This window comes from Macaca fascicularis, chromosome 7 (assembly GCF_037993035.2).
Source record: "Macaca fascicularis isolate 582-1 chromosome 7, T2T-MFA8v1.1".
NCBI lineage: Eukaryota > Metazoa > Chordata > Mammalia > Primates > Cercopithecidae > Macaca > Macaca fascicularis.
Genome location: NC_088381.1, coordinates 27,969,898 through 27,991,037, shown reverse-complemented (window position 1 = coordinate 27,991,037; position 21,140 = coordinate 27,969,898). Strand labels below are relative to the sequence as shown.

Sequence of the window (21,140 nt, the reverse complement as noted above, 5' to 3'; positions counted from 1 at the left end):
TTCTGCCATCTTCCTCTTCTCCTGCCTTCAGCTGTTGGGTTATTTGTAGATATTCTTTATAAAGTTGAGGAAGTTCTCTAGGTTTGTTAATTTTCTTGATATTTTAAAAGAATCAGCTTGTTGTTTAATTGAGCTCTTTGTTTCTGTAATGTTTTCATTTTTATCTTCATTGATTTTTGCTCTTTATTGCTTCCTTCCTTCTGCTTGCTTTGGGCTTTTCTTTGGTTCTTTTTTTTCTAGATTTATGAGACAGGAGCTTAGCTTAATGATTTTAATTTAAAAAAAATTGTCTAAGGTATACATTTAGTGCCTGCAAATTTTTCTTTCAGCACTGCTTTAATATTTTTATATGTAGCATTTTTATTTTCATTTAGTTCAAGATATGTTTTGATTTCCCTTGAGAACTTCTCTTCAACCCTCGATTAGTTAGAAGTGTATGATGTAGCATCCAAGTGTCTGTTAATAATTTCTAGTTTGATTCCATCAGGGTAGAAAAATGTACTGTATGATTTCAGTCCTTTTTAGTTTGTTGAAGTTTGTTTCATGGCCCAGGACCTGGTCTATTTTAGTACAAGTTCCACTCACTAGCACTTAAAAACATGTGTATTTTCTTGTTGTTGGGTAGAGTGTTCTATAAATGTTAGTTACTCTTGTTTTGATTGATGGTGTTGATTGATGGTGTTCTTCTGTATCTTTACTGATTTTCTCCCCAATTGTTCTATCAAGTCTTGAGAGCGAGGTATTGCAGTTTCCAACTATAATTGTGAATTTGTCTGTTTCTCCTTTTACTTCTATAAGTTTTTGCTTCACATAGTTTTCAGCACTGTTCTTTGGTGTATATACATTTAGTGCAAATTCAAGGTGTTGGCAAGGTCATGCTCCTTCTGATATTCAAGGGGAGGATCCTTCCTTGCCTCTTCCTAGATTGCTCCTGGCAGTCCTTTGTGGTGTTTGGCTTGTAGCTGCATCACTGCAGTCCGCCTCTGTCTTCACATGGCCTTCTTCCATCTGAGAGTCTCTGTGTATCCTTTTTTGTAAGGACACCAGACATTAGATTTTGCACCTGCTGTAATCCAGTATGACCTTTTCTTAAACTAGTTATGTCTGCAAGACCCTACTTCCAAACCAAGGTTACATTCCGAGATGCTGAGTGGACATGAATTTTGGTAGGATACTATTTAACCCACTACTCTGATCAACTTTCTTTTCTCATCAGTTATATTTGTAGTCGCATAGTCAGGAGCTTTCAAAGTCTCTTGAGCCTCCAGACTTCCTTGAGCCATTTTGACTTTGAGACCCCCATACTATAAGGCATTCTGGGATTTTTTAACCTTTCTAAAATATCGACTATAGAGTCTTGCCCTTATTTTCAATCTTAAACTCTTAAGATGATGTGACTACTTTCTGTCACATTTCCATTGTTTCTGCTCATCGTTTTGATTTTCTTAATACAATAGCAGTTCTCCTATTTACTTCTATTAATTCTGAGACAAAATGTAGCAAGAAGTTGTCACATGCTCTCCTATTCCTCAAATGAGATTTTTAGTAGATGCCAAGTAAAGGCTAGCTTTTTAAAAATTTTGTAAGAGATACTTGAAAGCTATAAATATTGTTCTGTAGATAGAGGGGTAGATTTAGGGAGCACAGGAAGGGAAATACAGTGATTAATTTGCAGGGTAGAGTAGAATTGGTAGGTACTGGAAGCATGAAGATAGCAGGGAGTCTGTTGAGGTCAACTAAGCTTGTGGTAAAACAAACTTGATCGAAAGTGGGATTTCATAGTCTAGGAAAGGAGAGGAGCAGAGCTTAGTAGTTGCTTGAATATGGATATGAAAACAGAGGATTCTAAGGTTTCTAGTTTGTGACAGTTGTTCCAGTAGCTATGGCAAGATAGTTTTGAGGTATTAACAATGACTTAAATTTTGGACACATTGAATGTAAGGTGACCTTGGTTTTAGTTTCCTAAGTTTGGTTTGTTTGTTTGTTTGTTTGTTTATTTTTTGAGACAGAGTCTTGCTCTGTTGCCCAGGCTGGAGTGCAGTGGCATGATCTCGGCTCACTGCAACCTCCGCCTCCCAGGATCAAGCGATTCTTGTGCCTCAGCCTCCTGAGTAGCTGGGACTACAGGCGTGTGCCACCATGCCTGGCTAATTTTTGTATTTTTGGTAGATATGGGGTTCCACCATATTGGCCAGGCTGGTCTTGAACTCCAGACCTCAAGTGATCTGGCCACCTCAGCCTTCCAAGTGCTAGGATTACAGGCATGAACCACTGTGCCCAGCCCCTAAGTTTAGTTTAGATACCTGTTTTACAGGCAATTGGAGATATTCCTAATGTTTCACATTAGGTACCAGTGCACATTGGGATTTATTATTACAAAGACAGTACTTGAAGTCATTAGATCTCTAAAGGCATTAGTAATAGTTAATGTTCATAAATGTGACTGCCAGTCATCAAGAAGAGAGTTATGTTTAGCGAGCTGTTTATGAAGACAGGGATTAAGCTTTTTAAAAAAAATTCCATTTAAAATATCAAAAATACAGTTGTTTTGGTGCCTAAAAAATAAGCTTTTGATTATCTTCACCCAGTGATGCTAGATTGGTGAGATCCATTCATTCAGGTATTTAATGAGTACTTACTAAGGTATTCTACAAATAAATAAGGGAGAAGTTGTGTTGAAAGATAGGGTGGTATAGTGTGTGCTACTATTAGTAAAAACAAGCTTTTAAAGTAGGAATGATCTAAAGTGTAATTTGTTTTCACTCAGTAATTTATTTACTCAATCTTTAATTTTCATTGAGGACTCACTGTGCATAACCTATAGTACATGGAAGAATAAATATGCGTATTGTACCAGGTGCTAATAGTGTTAAAATGAATAGAAGCAGTCCCTACTTTCAAGGATCTTGTATCTATAGAGTCATGTAAATATGTACATGTAGTATGTAATAAGTGGTAAATTAGAAGAAAAGGCTGATTTCAGGATGTGAAATTCATTTAATTGGCCTCCACTTAAGCCAGCTCATTGGATTCATTGATGCTGTCCATTCCCTCTATAAAATATAGGATGGATGCTCATAGGGAGTAGTATACCAGGCTTTGTTGATTCCACAAGTTGACTTGTAACCTTAATAATAGCTGGGAAAGTTACTTAACATGAAAAAAAAGTGCTGCTGCTGCTGCTGCTGCTGCTGGCAAACTTTTATCTAGTGATTATTGTATGTCAGGCTCTCTTCTAAATGCTTTACATATATTAACTTACTTCACCTTCCTGGTAACCTTAAGAAAAATGTAATATTACGTCTATACTTTAGAGGTAAGGACACTGAAGCATAGAGAAACGTAATTACTTGTCCCAGTTTAGTCAGCTAGCAATGGTAGAATCAGGATTCGAACCCAGGCAGCCTAGCTGTAGAGACCAAGCTCTTGCAACTATGTTGACTGTCTCTCAAGAGCCAGCTGTGTTTATTTTCAACCTTGTATATGTCAAGTTGCACAGATTAGTGTCATTCTATAACTTAATTATTATATAGATTGATGAAATGTAAGTATAAAAATGTGAATGTTTTTATAAAAACAAGTGCTTTGGAAGCAATTTTGCTAAAAATCATTCTTTAATTAGACATGGTCAAAACAACTGTAAAAGATTCAGGAGGAAAATGTTTAAGAAAAACTGCACTCAAAGTGCTTTGTAGGTGTCTTTATGTTTTTACTGCCATTTATGTATGTATGTATGTATGTATGTATGTATGTATGTATGTATGTATGTATTTTGAGTCCAAATGTTGCTCTGTCGTCCAGGCTGGAGTGCAGTAGCACAATCTCGGCTCACTGCAACCTCTGCCTCCCGGGTTCAAATGATACTCGTGCCTCAGCCTCCCAAATAGCTGGGATTACAGGTGCGCACTGCCATGCCTGACTAATTTTTGTATTTTTAGTAGATACGGGGTTTTCACCATGTTGGCCAGGCTGGTTTCGAACTTTTGACCTCAGGTGATTCACCCAGCTCGGCCTCCCAAAGTGCCGGGATTACAGGCGTGAGCCACTGTGTCCAGCCTATTTCCATTTAAAGAACTGAAAAATACAGCCAAGGACTTACAGGGGTGGCATACGCAAGAAAGACCTGTAATTCCCATTAACAAGCCCATACTCCAAGGTCTTACTCAACACCAAAATATCAGTTATTTATATATGTTTATGTTTAAAATAAAACAAAATGTTTAAAGTATACATATTATTTTAAAAATGATTCTCTGGGTTAACTGACCTTGCTGAGTGATTTATCCTCTCTCTGTCCAATGCTGTCAGATAAGATGGCTTTTCCTACAGTTAGAAGCAACTCTTAATCCAGATTGTGGTGGTCAGGAAAGAATTTCTGGCGCAGATATCTGAGATGAGACTTACTGAATGGGTAAGACGTGAAAGTGAAGGAGGAAAAGGATATTTCAGGTAGAGATAACAGCAACTAAAAATGCACAGAGGTATAAGAATATGCATAGTAAGCTGTAAGTAGTTTATTACAGCCATAGCATAGAATGTGAATGGCTGCTGGAAATAGCTGAGACTGGATAGGAAGTTAGAGGTTTGAGTGTGAAAAAATTTATATTGCTTTCCTTTATGATTTTGCTCTGCTTTCTCAAAGTCTGTTCTCAACACAGGAGTTAGAATGATGCCCTTAAAATGTAATTCAGGGCTGTGCGCGGTGGCTCATGCCTGTAATCCCAGCACTTTGGGAGGCCGAGGCGGGTGGATCACCTGAGGTCAAGAGTTTGAGACCAGCCTGGCCAACATGGTGAAACCCTGTCTCTACTAAGAATATAGAAATTAGCCTGGTGTGGTGGCATGCACCTGTAGTCCCAGCTACTCGGGAGGCTAAGACAGGAGAATCACTTGAACTCGGGAGGCGGAGGTTGCAGTGAGCCGAGACCATGCCATTGCATTTCAGCCTGGGCAACAAGAGTGAAACTCTGTCTGGGAAAAAAAAAAAAAAGAGACTTTGTCAAAACAAGATAAGCAAAGAAGGAGATTTTGAAAATATTATTAATGTGTTTGTTTCCATTAAAGCCAGAAAAATGAAACTATAATTAGTCAAATTTCTGGTATAAATAAATTTAAACTTAAAGTAATACGTGAGTTTTAATGCACCTACTTTTCAATTTTTGGCATTTTTCAGCTACTTTAATGTTCCAGAAAAATGTTAACTACAGCCAGGTGCAGTGGTATGCCTGTAATCCCAGTGCTTTGGGAGGCTGAGGTGGGAGGATTGCTTGAGGCCAAGAGTTTGAGACCAGCCTGAGCAACATAGTGAGACCCTGTCTCTACAAACAAATTAAAAAATTTGTCAGGCATGGTTGCGTGCATCTGTAGTCCTAATTACTTGGGAGGCTGAGGCAGGAGGACCACTTGAGCCTGGAAATTGGAGGCCAATAGAGCAAAAAACAAAAGAAAGATGTTAACAATTAAAAAAAATATATATCAAAACACGTATGTGCAGTTTTGATGCACATTAATGGCATCAATATGGCTCATTAAGATACTATTGGGTTCTGTATGTAAATGTTGGATATTTTGCTCATTATGGATTGTTTACATTAATTTTTATTTTAAAAATATTGCATTAAAATATTATTTTTCTTGATTATTGATCTTTGAGCACTCTTTTAAATTTTGCACCCTGGGTGAATGCTTCACTTCATTCTAATTTCCAGTAGTGTTTTCCACTATAAAATGAGTTTCTTGTTGGAGGTGATGTTGAGTGAGATTCTGTAGAATTCTGGAATTCTGTAGTGTAGTGTTCAGAAAGTCTGTTAATTATAGTACTGGCAGAGAGTTGTGGGCAGGGAAAGCAGATCCTTAGCTGGAATACATATCTATTCCTGTGAGGGGATCTCAACCTTGGCTGCACATTGGCAGCACCTCAATCTCTGTAGGTGGGACCTTAGCATCATTGATTGTTAAAGCTCTCCAGGTGATTCAGTGTGCAGCCAAGATTGAGAACAAGTGATCTACAGCAGTACTACTTAAACTTTAGTATACACATGAATCCTATGTAAGTCTCGTTAAAACACAGGTGTCTTAGTTTCAGGGAGTAAGTATGCATTCATAAAAAACTTCCTGTCACTGCTGGTCCATTGACTACACTTTGAGTAGCAAAGCTTTGTTGTGTACTAGAAAAATTTCACTGTTTTCACCTCACCAACTATAGGCCACAGTTGAGTCCAGATTTGAATGAACAAACCCAGCAGACTGTTAACACCATTTCTTTTTCTTTTCTTTTCTTTTTTTTTTTTTAATGGAGTCTCACCCTGTCACCCAGGCTGGAGTGCAGTGGCGCAATCTCGACTCACTGCAACCTCCGCCTCCCAGGTTCAGGTGATTCACTTGCCTCAGCCTCCTGAACAGCTGGGATTATAGGTGCCCTCCATCACTCCCCACTAATTTTTATATTTTTAATAGAGAGGGGTTCCACCATGTTGGCCAGGGTGGTCTCTAACTCCTGACCTCAGGTGATCCACCTGCCTCGGCCTCTCAAAGTGCTGGGATTACAGGGATGAACCACCGCGCCTGGCCCTGTTAACACTATTTCTAAATGTCTGAGCTAACACTTTAAATCATGAATCTTGGGTGAACATACCCATATCAATAAATTCAGCCCTACCTAACTACATATTTTTTTTCTTTTGATCTAATAACCCTAGAATCCATTTTCTTAGATGCTCTCTGGAATCCTACTGATACCAATAAGAAAGTTTCTACAACTCCAGTATAAATGCTGTTTTCTCCCCTACCTTGTACTTGTATCTAGGCGAAGCTAGCCTCTAACCCCTCTCATTGGCCTTTTTGAGGTAGTGAAAAGTAGTAAAGGTGGGTGCTGAGGAGAATGGGCATTTCTTTCTGAGGCAACCGTTTCAGATGAAGTTACCGAAAGGTTTTTATGCAAGAGAAAGTCGGTTGGAACATAGGTGAGGAGGACTGTTCTTTTTAGCAGAAAGTTTTTGGGCTTTGGGGTTCCAAAGTTAGGCTTCATGTGTTAGTTCCTACATCCTTATCCCAAGACACAATCCCACTTCTTCTCAACCATTGCCCTTACCTTCAGTCTGGCAGGGTTGTACTTTTAAATGTCATTGCACGTCTGCAGACCACTCAGGCATTGGGCCAGATCTTTAGCCATGTCTGTCTTGGGCTTTAAGGCTGCAGAAATGAAGAAGATATGATGCCTTGAAGTTATATGCTATTTTTATAAACACTATAGAGTTTTCTCTCTGCTTAGTTAACTTTAGAGTTAACATGAGAATGAGTATAGAAAGTTGAAATATTTCTCTGAATGTATCACATTGCATTGTCAATCAGTGACTATTTAGAGGGAGCCTTAAATGTCCAAGATACTGTATCATATTGACAATAGATTTTAAGTTGTTGGCCATTAACATTTTGTGTTTTTTATTTACAGAAACTTATTGGAGAAGTGTTTAATATTGTGAGCCAACAGTCTACTGCTCGACCTGGCTGCATTATTGAACTCGATGCAATAACCAACCAAGTAAAAACATGCTTGTGAATTGGTGATATTATATACTTTATCCCATGATGTTTTATGTGTATATGATATATGTCATTCTCAGAATAATTTTCTTGTTTGTTATTAAATGCAGACAACTTCAGTTGATTCCCATAGTGAAAATCTACTAATGATTTAGGGATTATTTTTCTCCTTGGGAAACCAAGAACCATATATTCTCACTTATAAAGTGGGAGCTAAGCTATGAGTATGCAAAGGCATACAGAGCGATATAATGGACTTCAGAGACTCAGAAGCGGGAGGGTGGAAATGGAACTAGAGATTTAAAAAACCACGTTAGGTACAGTGTACACTACGTGAGTGATGGATACACTAAAATCTCAGAATTCACTACTATATAGTTTATCCATGTAACAAGAAAACCACTTGTTCCCCGAAAGCTATTTAAATAAAACATTTTTAAAAAGGAATTATTCTTCTCCAGTTGAATTGTATTTGTAGCAAAGGAAATTTGGTTCAGTTAGAGAAACCATGACCTTGTTCTTGAAGTGCTGAGAGAAAATACAGTGCAGCTGCATAGAGGATCGGGTTGTGGTTTCTCGTTTTATATTATTACTCTTTTCAACTCAGTAGAGGGTGACCTCAGCTTCAGAGTGTTTGCCTTGTTAGGCCCCATGTTGGGTACTTTTATGAAGTCCTTTAAAATGCAGATGAAAGTCAGATCAAAGTGAACATATACTTTTTAATAACAGGTCCTTTGTGTAGTCAGTATTCCCCACTACCTACTACCTAGGAAATAAGGAGAACCCTTCTCCCTACAGGGAGATGTAAAACCCATTTTAGCCCTCAGGATATTTGTTTCTTTAGGACTATGTTTATGTATTAAGGGATAGAACTAACATTAATTCCAAATGTGAAAAGGTTTAGTTTGGTAAGGAAGCTACCAATAGTTTTAAACAAGGAAATGAAGAAAGAGCCAACTGTAGTTAAAAGCAAGTATAGAATTATATCATAAATTTTCTTTGGTGTTTTGCACTTTTTTTGGGGAAAATGTAGTCATTTCTGCTAATATAGATAAAATACATCATCTCTTGATAGCAGAACTGGGGCTGCCAGACCCATATTGCTAATACCTCCTGGGAAATGCTTTTTAATCCCCAGTGCCCCACCTTTCTTCAGATTCAGCCTGTGATTTCTTTTTTCTACTCCATAGGGATGTAGAAGCATGGGTTGGCTTCCTTCCTACAGATAAGTTAATTTTTAATGGATTGGATGTTAAATTCATCCCCTACTTTAGCCTCCTTTGCACTGATTACCATGGGATATTAATATAGCCTGCTCTCACAAAGCAGTCTTTTTACTTCATATTTGCTCAGCATTTTCTCCCCGCTCCTTGTGGCTATTTTTAACAGAAGGCCTGGTCAACTGTAAGCAATAATGAATGACAAAGTTTAAAGTTCTTTCTAGGTTTGTTCCCAGTGTGTTGTATGATTTCTATATCCATAAAGGTATCACCCTTCTCTTTACTTTCATTTATTCTTTGTCCCTTGGGAAGGTGACCTCCTAGACAATGAATGTGAAGAGATTTTTAATGTTTCTACCTATAGAAACACAAAATGCCCTATAACTTTCCTAAAATTGTGTGGCCCAACCAAATATTGTAATCCTTTTATTTCTTTCTATTATGTAAAGAGGCAGGCTTTCCTTTATAAGATTATTGACTCCTCATCAAATGCCAAGATAATCATAGCTACTTCCCTTTCTTGAAATCTCTGGGGGTGCCATCTGATTGTCTTAATACACTTCCAAAATAAGCTTTTGTTTGGATGTAGCCTTTCCTTGAACTTCAGTTCACGTTAAGGTTCTAAGTAGCCATTCGTGACAGTCTTAAAACGTGGTCATGGAGCATAGCAGTTGACATTGATGTTTCATCCATCCTTTGAGGGGTTCTAGTTACTTATGTGTGAGTTTAATTCTCTAGAGATGTAGCCTCCTGCTGGCTGTTACAGGATCCCTCGTAATTCCCACTAGTCAGAGCTGTTGGGATACTTTGAGGAGCTTTCTGGGTTTTGTTTTGTTTTTTGGTTCTCTGGTGGAATTGAAAAAAACTGCAAGTTGTGTAGTAGTCTAGTGTGTCTTACATAGTTAGTGCAGCCCTCCCCAGTCAGTTGTGAATCTGATGCTTTCAGGCTCAAAGTGGTGAAGGTTGCTTAACTGCTCTTTAAATTTGGGTTTTTGTAGCTTCTTTTTTGTTTTTGTTTTTTTGAGAAGCAAACCGGTTGATTTGTTTCTGCTAGAGTTCTTCTATTCTGCTATTGGCTGTGATATCTTTGAAAGTAATTTTTCTCTGACCAGGATAGTTTTAATGATTTTTTTCTGTTGCTTTATTTCTTTCTAATTAGTAGTAGTTAAAGAATAGAAATTGTTAGATATATTTCTTCTGCATTAGCATTGGGGAGGTGATGGATGGGAGATGGGAGACAGAGAATTTCAAAGATAAAACCTCTTCATTTTTTTTCATATTTGTAGTGTGGCTCAAATACACAGTTGCTTCATGTGTTTCAAGAAGACTTCATTATAGGATATAAACCACATAAAGAAGATATGGAGAAAAAGGAAACAGAAATATTTTTTCAGCCATCACAAGGTACTTTAAAAAAATAGTCTGCATTTGTTTACCTTCATGCTAAAAAAAAGATCTCTAAGCTTTCATTGAGTATGGATCTTCAAAAGTTATCACTCTCATAATTTTTGACAGATACACCAGTTAGTTCTGTCAAAATTGCTTGCTTGTAGATGAAGAGGGCATGTGGGTGAACATTACATTTTGCAAGACAGTTCACCGGTGATATAGACTTTTGCCAAGAAATGGTGTCTATGAACCTTAATTTGTTTTAAAAAGTAAGTTTAATTATTCAACTCTGTAAATAAATTATTTTGATTGGTAGTTCTATTTGGTATCTCAAGGAAAACAGTTAATTTTATTGTAGGTTTTAAAAAATTACCAGTAAATTGCTTCAGACCAATGATGAGTATAAGATATAAGGTATCATGTTGTGTGGGACAGTAGAAACCTCATGGAAATAGTGAATGCAAGGTAACGTCTCACAGTTTTCCCCTTTGAAGTGTGGTATTTTTTCCTTTTTGTGAAAGTAAGTAGTTTAACCCTTTCAAAAACAAACAATATGATGTTTAGTTTAAGCTTTATAACTTAGCTTAAAATGTTACCTTCAGACGTTAAACTATATTTAAGTTTTTTAAATTGGCAAATAAAATTGTGTGTATATATATATAACTTCATAATTATAAAACCAACATGTCCTATTTGAAAAGCCATGTCTTTAAGAATTAAGTGCCTGTGTTAATATTTAGTTTACAAAGGGTTTTTAGATAATTAATTTCATTTGGTTACAAATTGTGAATATCCAGATGGACATATTTAATTTTCTTAGTGTAGTTTTCATCACAAAATTATGTATAGCATCTCAGGAAACTGTTTCTATGTAATTTGTGCAGATAATTTCCTTTGCTTTCGTGGAAAATCAGATTGAGGTCCTGTATTCTAAGAAGCTTAGCTCAAACATCTTTTCACTCGCCAGACTAGTAACTTGTTTTTCTTTCATATCTCTTTCTTCATACACAAAACTTTTCTTATTTATGTTATTCAATTATGTTCAGTTTTATTTCACTATCATTATAACAGCAGTACTTCTTTACAGATTTAAAATTTACTTTTCTGTAGTATCTTACCTTTGCCTGGGTTAATCTTTTTAATATGGTTTCCAACAAATGTAGCTGCCATTTATCACGTTATTTCTAACAGGAAAGATATGCCAACTTACCAGAATTCAATGCTTATATAAAGTTGATACTTTTCTTTATAATATTTTAATTGACTTGCATTAAAAATTTTCTTTATTTCTCGCTTTTGGTATTTGTTATGCCACTGCTAAATCAGGCCAAAAGATTTCCTCAATGCTTTCTTGGTTTTCCTTTAGTTTTTGTGTGAAGTTTCTCTTTCTTCCTGATTTTATAGCTGTGTTCTTAAAGGACTTGTGTAGGTTTCTCTTCTTCTCTGCTTCTGCTTTATTTTGTACTTTCTAAGTTTTAATTAAAAGTTTATTACTCTCTTAGTTAAGAAAAATGCCAAAAATAGACAAAATTAAGTACATAATTAAGTGAACCTCCATATTTGAATTATAATGTAGGTTAAAGATTTTATCACACTTGCTTTGTCTACACAATTTTTCTTTTTCCCCCCTGAAATTTTTTTGTTCCCCCGAGACAGAGTCTTGCTCTGTTGCCCAGGCTGGAGTGCAGTGGCGTCATCTCAGCTTACTGTAACCTCCACCTCCCAGGTTCAAGCAATTCTCCTGCCTCAGCCTCCCAAGCCGCTGGGATTACAGGCGTGTGCCACCACACCTGGCTGATTTTTTTGTGTTATTACCAGAGTCGGAGTTTTACCCCGTTGGCCAGGTTGGTCTTGAACTCCTGACCTCAAGTGATCAGCCCGCCTCGGCTCCCAAAGTGCTGGGATTACAGGTGTGAGCCACCGTGCCTGGCCCCCCTGAAATATTTTAAAGCAAATCCACCTGCAGTGTTGTTTCACTTCCATATGCATTTCTAAAAATAACTCCCTTACGTATTTGCTATTATCAAATTGATAAAATAATAAAATTCCTCAGAATCATGCAATAACTACTCCCATTTTTCATTGAATTGTCAAAAAGTTGAGGTTTTTGTTTATGTGTTTTTGTTTGAATCTATATCCAAACAAGGTTTACATATTGTGTTTTCACTGTCTATTAAGAAGAGTATTTTAATCTAAAGTGATACCTTATATACACCCTCATTATGCCACTAACTTTAGAGCAAGGTTTTTTTTTTTTTTTTTTTCTTTTTGAGACGGAGTCTCGCTCTGTCGCCCAGACTGGAGTGCAGTGGCCGGATCTCAGCTCACTGCAAGCTCCGCCTCCCGGGTTCCCGCCATTCTCCTGCCTCAGCCTCCTGAGTAGCTGGGACTACAGGCGCCCGCCACCTCGCCTGGCTATTTTTTGTATTTTTTTTTTTTTAGTAGAGACGGGGTTTCACTGTGTTAGCCAGGATGGTCTCGATCTCCTGACCTCGTGATCTGCCCATCTCGGCCTCCCAAAGTGCTGGGATTACAGGCTTGAGCCACCGCGCCCGGCCAAGTTTTTTTTTTTTAATTATTTTTTTATTATGCTTTAAGTTCTGGGATACATGTGCAGAACGTGCAGGTTTGTTATATAGGTAAACACGTGCCGTGGTGGTTTGCTGCACCCATGAACCCATCATCTACATTAGATATTTCTCCTAATGCTATCCCTTCCCTAGGTCCCCCACCCCCCGACAGGCCCTGGTGTGTGATATTCCCTTCCCTGTGTCCATATGTTCTCATTGTTCAACTCCCACTTATGAGTGAGAACAAGCAGTGTTTGGTTTTCTGTTCCTGTGTTAGTTTGCTGAGAATGATGGTTTCCAGCTTCATCCATGTCCCTTCAAAGGACATGAACTGATCCTTTTTTATGGCTGCATGGTATTCCGTGGTGTATAAGTGCCACATTTTCTTTATCCAATCTATCATTGATGGTCATTTGGGTTGGTTCCAAGTCTTTGCTATTGTGAACAGTGCCGCAGTAAACATACATGTGCATGTGTCTTTATAGTAGAATGATTTATAATCCTTTGGGTATATACCCACTAATGGGATGGCTGGGTCAAATGGTATTTCTGGTTCTAGATCCTTGAGGGATTGCCACACTGTTTTCCACAATGGTTGAACTAATTTATACTCCCACCAACAATGTAAAAGTGTTCCTATTTCTCCACATCCTCTCCAGCATCTGTTGTTTCCTGACTTTTTAGTGATTGCCATCCTAACTGACGTGAGATGGTATCTCATTGTGGTTTTGATTTGCATTTCTTTAATGACCAGTGATTATGAGCATTTTTTCATATGTTTGTTGGCCGCATAAATGTCTTCTTTTGAGAAGTGTCTGTTCATATCCTTTGCCCACTTTTTGATGGGGTTGTTTTTTTCTTGTAAATTTGTTTAAGTTCTTTATAGATTCTGGATATTAGCCCTTTGTCAGGTGGGTAGATTGCAAAAATTTTCTCCCATTCTGTAGGTTGCCTGTTTACTCTGATGATAGTTTCTTTTGCTGTGCAGAAGCTCTTTAGTTTTTGTTGCCATTGCTTTTGGTGTTGTAGTCATGAAGTCTTTGTCCATGCCTATGTCCTAAATGGTATTGCCTAGGTTTTCTTCTAGGGTTTTTATGGTTTTAGGTCTGATGTTTAAGTCTTCAATCCATCTTGAGTTAATTTTTGTATAAGGTGTAAGGAAGGGGTCCAGTTTCAGTTTTCTGCATATGGCAAGTCAGTTTTCCCAACACCATTTATTAAATAGGGAATCCTTTCCCCATTTCTTGTTTTTGTCAGGTTTGTAAAAGATCAGATGGTAGTAGATGTGTGGTGTTATTTCTGAGGCCTCTATTCTGTTCCATTGGTCTATATATCTGTTTTGGTACCAGTAGCATGCTGTTTTGGTTACTGTAGCTTGCAGTATAGTTCGAAGTCAGGTAGCATAATGCCTCCAGCTTTGTTCTTTTTGCTTAGGATTGTCTTGGCTATGTGAGCTCTTTTTTTGGTTCCATATGAAATTTAAAGAGTTTTTTTTCTAATTCTGTGAGGAAAGTCAATGGTAACTTGATGGGGATAGCATTGAATCTATAAATTACTTTTTCACGATATTGATTTTTCTTATCCATGAGCATAGAATGTTTTTCCATTTGTTTATGTCCTCTCATTTCCTTGAGCAGTGGTTTGTAGTTCTCCTTGAAGAGGTCCTTCACATCCCTTGTAAGTTGGATTCCTAGGTATTTTATTCTCATTGTAGCAATTGTGAATGGGAGTTCACTCATGATTTGGCTCTCTGTTTGTCTGTTATTGGTGTATAGGAATGCTTGTGATTGTTGCACATTGATTTTGTATCCTGAGACTGCTGAAGTTGCTTATCAGCTTAAGGAGATTTTGGGCTGAGACTATTGGGTTTTGTAAATATACAATCATGTCATCTGCAAACAGAGACAATTTGACTTCTTCTCTTCCTATTTGAATACCCTTTATTGCTTTCTCTTGTCTGATTGCCTTGGCCAGAACTTTCAATACCATATTGAATAGGAGTGGTGAGATAGGGCATCCTGGTCTTGTGCTGGTTTTCAAAGGGAATACTTCCAGCTTTTGCCTATTCAGTATGATATTGGCTGTGGGTTTGTCATAAATATCTCTTATTATTTTGAGATAAGTTTCATTAATACCTAGTTTATTGAGAGGTTTTAGCATGAGGGGCTGTTGAGTTTTATCAGAGGCCATTTCTGTATCTGTTGAGATAATCATGTGGTTTTTGTCATTGGTTCTGTTTACGTGATGGAGTACATTTATTGATTTGCGTATGTTGAACCAGCCTTGCATCCCAGGGATGAAGCCAACTTGATCGTGGTGGATAAGCTTTTTGATGTGCTGCTGGATTTGGTTTGCCAGTATTTTATTGAGGATTTTTGCATCCATGTTCATCAGGGATATTGGCCTGAAATTTTCTTTTTTTGTTGTGTCTCTGCCAGGTTTTGGTATCAGGATGATGCTGGCCATATAAAATGAGTTAGGGAGGAGTCCCTCTTTTTCTATTGATTGGAATAGTTTCAGAAGGAATGGTACCAGCTCATCTTTGTACCTCTGGTAGAATTCAGCTGTGAATCTGTCTGGTCCTGGGCTTTTCTTGGTTGATAGGCTATTAATTACTGCCTCAATTACAGAACTTGTTATTGGTCTATTTGGGGATTTCACTTCTTCCTGGTTTAGTCTTGGGAGGGTTTATATGTCTAGGAATTTATCCATTTCTTCTAGATTTTCTCGTTTATTTGCGTAGAGGTGTTTATAGTATTCTCTGATGGTAGTTTGTATTTCTGTGGGATCAGTGGTGATACCTCCTTTATCATTTTTCATTGTGTCTGTTTTATTTTTCTCTTTTTTTTTCTTTATTAGTTTGGCTAGCGGTCTATCTATTTTGTTAATCTTTTCAAAAAACCGGTTCCTGGATTCATTGATTTTTTTGAAAGGTTTTTTTGTGTCTCTGTCTCCTTTAGTTCTAGGGCAAGGTTTTTTTTTTTTTTTTAAAGGAGTTTCTCTGACTACTTACTTGTGATGTTGTTTAAACTTTTTCTTGTCTACTGTATTTCCTGTAAAGTGCAAGTTAGCTCTGTAGACTGGATTAGATCTGGATTCAGCATTCTAGGTGATGCAGTACTTCATATGTATCATACCAGAAAAAAAATAATATTCAGATATCTCACTTTTAGTCATATTAAGAGTCAGAAGATTCAATTGGTGGTGTCATTATAGTTTGACAGCAGTCTTTATCTCATGGCTTCTTCCATTGAATATTATTGATCTTACACTAGTTCATTAAGGATTAAAAAATTATGATTTTCCAATTTTATCAGTTCTCATTTATTTATTAGCTGGAAAACGTCTGTAAATAGAAGCATTTCTTTATCTACTGGGGCCATTGGATTACTTTGAAAAACAGTTCTTTTTGGAAAGGGTTTAAGTGCTTAATTCTTTCCATTTAATTGACAGTTTCAGAATGAGGAGTCTGTGCGCTGGTTATCTCCAGCTACTACTGTTGAATTTGTTGTTGTTTGGATTTCTTTGTCTTTTAGGTATCAATATGAACCTATTTTAAGAAAACTCTTTAATGAACAATAATATACATACGAGAAGTACTCATATAACTCAATGGATTTTTATGTATGTAGGATATTTCAATCAGTTGCAATCATTTTTTAAATGCCTACATAGTCCTATATTAGGCTAGTAAGTACCATTTGAAGTAGGTCCTGAGTCCTTTTGACATAACCTCATTATTGTAATAGTTTACTTTCTTTCAGGCACAAGATTTTCCTGGGTTTATCTTGTAGCTGTCCTTTGCAAGAATGGAATCATCCTTCCAAACTGTTCCTTTTTAAAAAATTATTATTATACTTTAAGTTCTGGGATACATGTGCAGAACATGCAGGTTTGTTACATAGGTATACACGTGCCGTGGTGGTTTGCTGCACCCGTCAACCCATCATCTACATTAGGTGTTTCTCCGAATGCTCTCTCCTCCCTAGCTCCCTACTCCTCAACAGGCCCCGATATGTTATGTTCCCCTCACTGTGTCCATGTGTTCTCATTGTTCAGCTCCCACTTATGAGTGAGAACATGCAGTGCCAAACTGTTTCTTTTAATGGAAATTGTTAGAGGCCACAATTTTAACTCTAGCAGCGCTCATTGCCAATAAGTTGTCATTATGAGTTTTCATTATTAAGGAAAGCTTTTATTATCCTGCATAGATCTCATTTTCAGTTATGAAGACTATAATTGTCAACAGGGAAAATTATACATACAAGTAATGTCTTTTCTTTAAAAAATGCGTGAAATTTCTACAAAATTTCTTCTTTACCCTACCACTACTCCTTCTCCCACAACTTAAGTTTTTTTAAATGCTGTTTTCATACAAGAAAGCAGGTTGAATATTTTATTATTTCCTTTTAATTGCCAGTTCTCTAAATAAGGAGTAAGTGACCCAGTTACTCCAGGGGCATCCTGTGAGGCCGGCTTGAGCTTTTGTATGCTCAGCACGCCGCTTACTTCCCTTCTCTCCTTCTTCCATTCTTCTGCTGCTTTCCTTTCCTTTCCTTTCTTTTTTATGTAGCCTCTTTTGGTATTTGTGTAAACTCCTAGTTTGCAATAGGATAAATATATTTTAACAAATTGTATTCAGTTTTATTCTTTGATGCTCAAAGTGTCCCCTCTTTGACCAGTAGGTATCCTTTCATATTAGCTTTTGTGTACTTTTGACGTAACTTCATTAGTCCTTGATAGCTATCTAACTTTTGGCACAAAAATTATATAAAACTCCTCCTAAAGGTCTTTCTTGCCTTTTCTTCCCAACTTCCATGCATATCAAGAGGTGGTGGTAGCTTTTAAAAAGTGTTTTTTTAACCCTATAAAAATATACTAATTTAAATATCCTTTTCCTTTGAATAATAGGATACCGCCCACCACCATTTTCAGAAAAGTTCTTTCTAGTAGTAATTGAGAAGGACAGCAATAATAACTCTATTCTGCATATGTGGCACCTTCATCTTAAATCTGTACAAGCATGTTTAGGTAAGTAATTTTAGTTTCATACAGAGATGATACATAATAAATTCATTTGGTTAATTCTGTAAAATGAAGTTCCAGTAAACTGTAAATTGAGTTGCTGAATTATGTCTCTTCTAAACTTTTAATTACAAGGTCATAAATCATTAATGAAACTGGTTAATCCTAAAAACTAGCCTATGGGCACATTAGACATATTGAAAAAAAAAATAAAAGCTTGATTTATTTTTTTCAGTGAATATTTATTGAGTGCACATTATGACTGTTTTAGATGTCCATAGAACTAATATTGTACTTTTTTGTTAATACACATTCCCATGCAATACACTGTACATCATCAGCTTTATCATCATTAAAAGAAGCAGAATTGGCCGGGCGTGGTGGCTCATGCCTGTAATCCCAGCACTTTGGGAGGCCGAGGCAGGCAGATCATCAGGTCAGGAGATCAAGACCATCCTGGCTAACATGGTGAAACCCCATCTCTACTAAAAATACAAAAAATTAGCCAGGCGTGATGGCGGGCACCTGTAGTCCCAGCTACTCAGGAGACTGAAGCAGGAGGATGGCGTGAACCTGGAAGGTGGAGGTTGCAGTGAGCTGAGATTGTGCCACTGCACTTCAGCCTGAGCGATAGAGCAAGATTCCGTCTCAAAAAAAAAAAAAAAGCAGAATTGCTGTTTGATAAAATATAATTGAGTGCCTGAGGCTTATAAGCAGAACTGTTTTTGTAGAACATTAAGAAATACAGGTTGGGCATGATGGCTCATGCCTATAATCCCAGCACTTTGGGAGGCTAGGCAGGATGATCGCTTGAGCCCAGGAATTCAAGATCAGCCTGGGCAATATAGTGAGACTTCATCTCTACAAAAAAATAAAGAATTAGTCAAGTATGGTGGCATGTGCCTATACTTGGGAGGCTGAGATGGGAGGATTGCTTGAGCCCTTGAGGCAGAGGCTGCAATAAGCCGAGACTGCACCACTGCACTCCAGCCTAGGTGACAAAGTGAGACCCTGTCTCGAAAAAAAAAGAAATGCAATTGTGATTAAAAAATTATTTCAGCCATTCTTTTGCTGTACACATTTAGATTAATCTCTAAACAAATTGGGAAATCTGTAGTATGAAGCAAAGAAATTGATCATAGTTTTTTTAAAAAACAAACTTTTACTGTTTGAGAGATAATTGTTAAAATGAAGAACTACATGGATAGCCATATTACATTGAATCTGCTTTAAACTGTTAACTCAAAATATTTGAGTTGTAATAGTTTATTATTTCTTGTAATTATATTAGTTGATTTTATACAACTTCTTATACAACATTTGATACAGTGAAAGAATAATTTGTACTTTTTTGTTCACATGTATTATACATTATCACATAACTTTGTAGGTAGCAGTTCTAACTGGGCCATGAATTGGCATTAGAAAAGCCAAATTATTTGACAGAACCTTTACCTTCACCTAGTTGAGCCTAATCTTCTTGAGGCACCAGGTATTTAAAAATTCTTTCAAAGCCTTTGGAGTTAATTTTTTGCATTATATGTTGTTTGACAGAAATGCAAGAGAAGGGATCTAAAACCAGTTCATCAGGAAGAGATTCACCCAGCAGAGAATATAGTAATTTCTAGAATTTGGCACAGAGATAGGAGTGACTCTGAAGAGATTTACAGAGGTAGTAACAGATCCTTGTGGGAGGACAGGAACTGTGTGATTTTGTTTGTCCCCACTGTTTATGAGGTGTATGTCTCACTAAAGCCAGGGTTAGAGTTGAGTTGCTTGCCTACACTGTTTGTGACAGCAGTAGGTCACAGACAATGAGATTACAGTAGAGGCAAATAATTTACTCTTCTTAGCTGTGATAGAAAGCATCCATCTTTTTGTTCTAATCTTTGCTGCAGATTTAACAGTGTATCCTGCCATTCACATTTAATGCTTAAATTTACCACAGTAGTGAATATCCTGTTAGAAGATAAATGATTGGTTTAAATTTTGTTAGAGAAGGGAACATGTTGAGTACCTTCTGGGTGCCAGGTACTGAGATTGGTGCTTTATATATGTGAGATAGACATTATACCCAGTTTACTAATGGAGTAAGGGTAAGTAACTTGAGCAAGACCCATTATATAGTTTGTCACAGAACCAAGTTTCAAAATCAGGCCTTGGTGACTCTAAAGTCTTTGCTTTTTTTTTCTGCTCTTATTTTCTTTCTTAGCATGAGATATATGTTAGAAAATAGCATGCTTTACAGGAAGAGAAATGATGTAGTTTTAACCTTATTTTGCTGGTGAAAAAGTAGCCAGAGATGGTGAAGTGCCTGGCCTAAGGAAACACATCTCATTAGTGATAGAGCCAGGAGTGGGACTCCTGTATTCTGACTATGGATTCAAGTTTGTAGTCTCATTTCATTTTACAAAAATTTTTTTTTCATATTTCTTACTTATTGGCCTACCAGTATAAGATAGATTGACATGTTTAACAGAAACAAAAGAGGATTATTATTTATTAGATATTCTGGTGCTCCTTGAGATGTACAAGGCAATAACATATCATCCCTGCCTTTAGTGAATTTGTGGTCCAATGGGGAGAGACAGATACACAAATAAATAAATAAATAAATAAGTAAATATAATATAGAGTATCTCTTATATGTCACGGAAGAACAGATAACTGAATCTTAGAGATTTATACTCACTGGAAGTTCTTTGGAAGATCAAGTCAATATGGCTTACAAAGGCAGTCAACTAATATTGTCTTAAATTTTCTTACAACTTTTACTTTTTGTGTTTATTCTTGAAATCATTCTCTGATTTGAGTACTTGATAGGAGGCTGCTAGTGTAACGTCATCTTTGCCCCTAGCTAATTATATGGCCTCAGGAAAATCACTAAACTCTCTAAGTTTAAATGTCTTAATCTAAAAGTGAGGCAGTACATTGCTATTTCTTAAAGTTTGGTTCATGATCCATCTGTTTCAAAAACACCTGGGCTGCTTTACTGGGATCTACCCCGTATCATCTAAATCAGTGTCTCTGTGGTTAAGCCTGGGAATTTGCGTGTTAACAAATTCCTCAAGCTTTTAATGTGTTTTAAAGGTTGTAAGCACTGGACTGTGTAAGGGGTTTCTTTTAGCTTTTACATGTTGTGATTCTTCCCTGTCAGTCTCCCATGATAGAACTGATGCTAAGAAAGAGTAAAATTTAAAAAAAAAAAAAAAAAAAAAAGCTTATCAGAGTAACTAAGCAAAAGTTTGAAAATTGACCTTGTCTCCAAAGTAATTTTTAAAAAAAATTTTATTGATGCATAATAATTATACATACTTATGGGGTACATGCGATGTTTTTATACATGGATAGAATATGTAATGATCATATCAGGGTATTTAGGATATTCATTACT

General features: G+C 36.8%; 1 protein-coding gene across 13 annotated transcripts in view; it reads left to right on the top strand.

Moving 5' to 3' along the window:
- The window catches only part of DMXL2 (Dmx like 2), a 173,181-nt gene that overhangs the window by 90,256 nt on the left and 61,785 nt on the right, over positions 1-21,140 (top strand). For all 13 annotated transcript variants that reach the window (XR_012414972.1, XR_012414973.1, XR_012414971.1 and 10 more), the window contains 3 exons: positions 7,451-7,540; positions 10,049-10,166; positions 17,633-17,752. Coding sequence is in view for 9 of the 13 variants with exons in the window: in XM_005559563.4 (XP_005559620.2) it covers positions 7,451-7,540; positions 10,049-10,166; positions 17,633-17,752 (328 nt within the window). In the remaining 4 variants the exon portion in view is untranslated. The remainder of the gene's footprint in view (positions 1-7,450; positions 7,541-10,048; positions 10,167-17,632; positions 17,753-21,140) is intronic.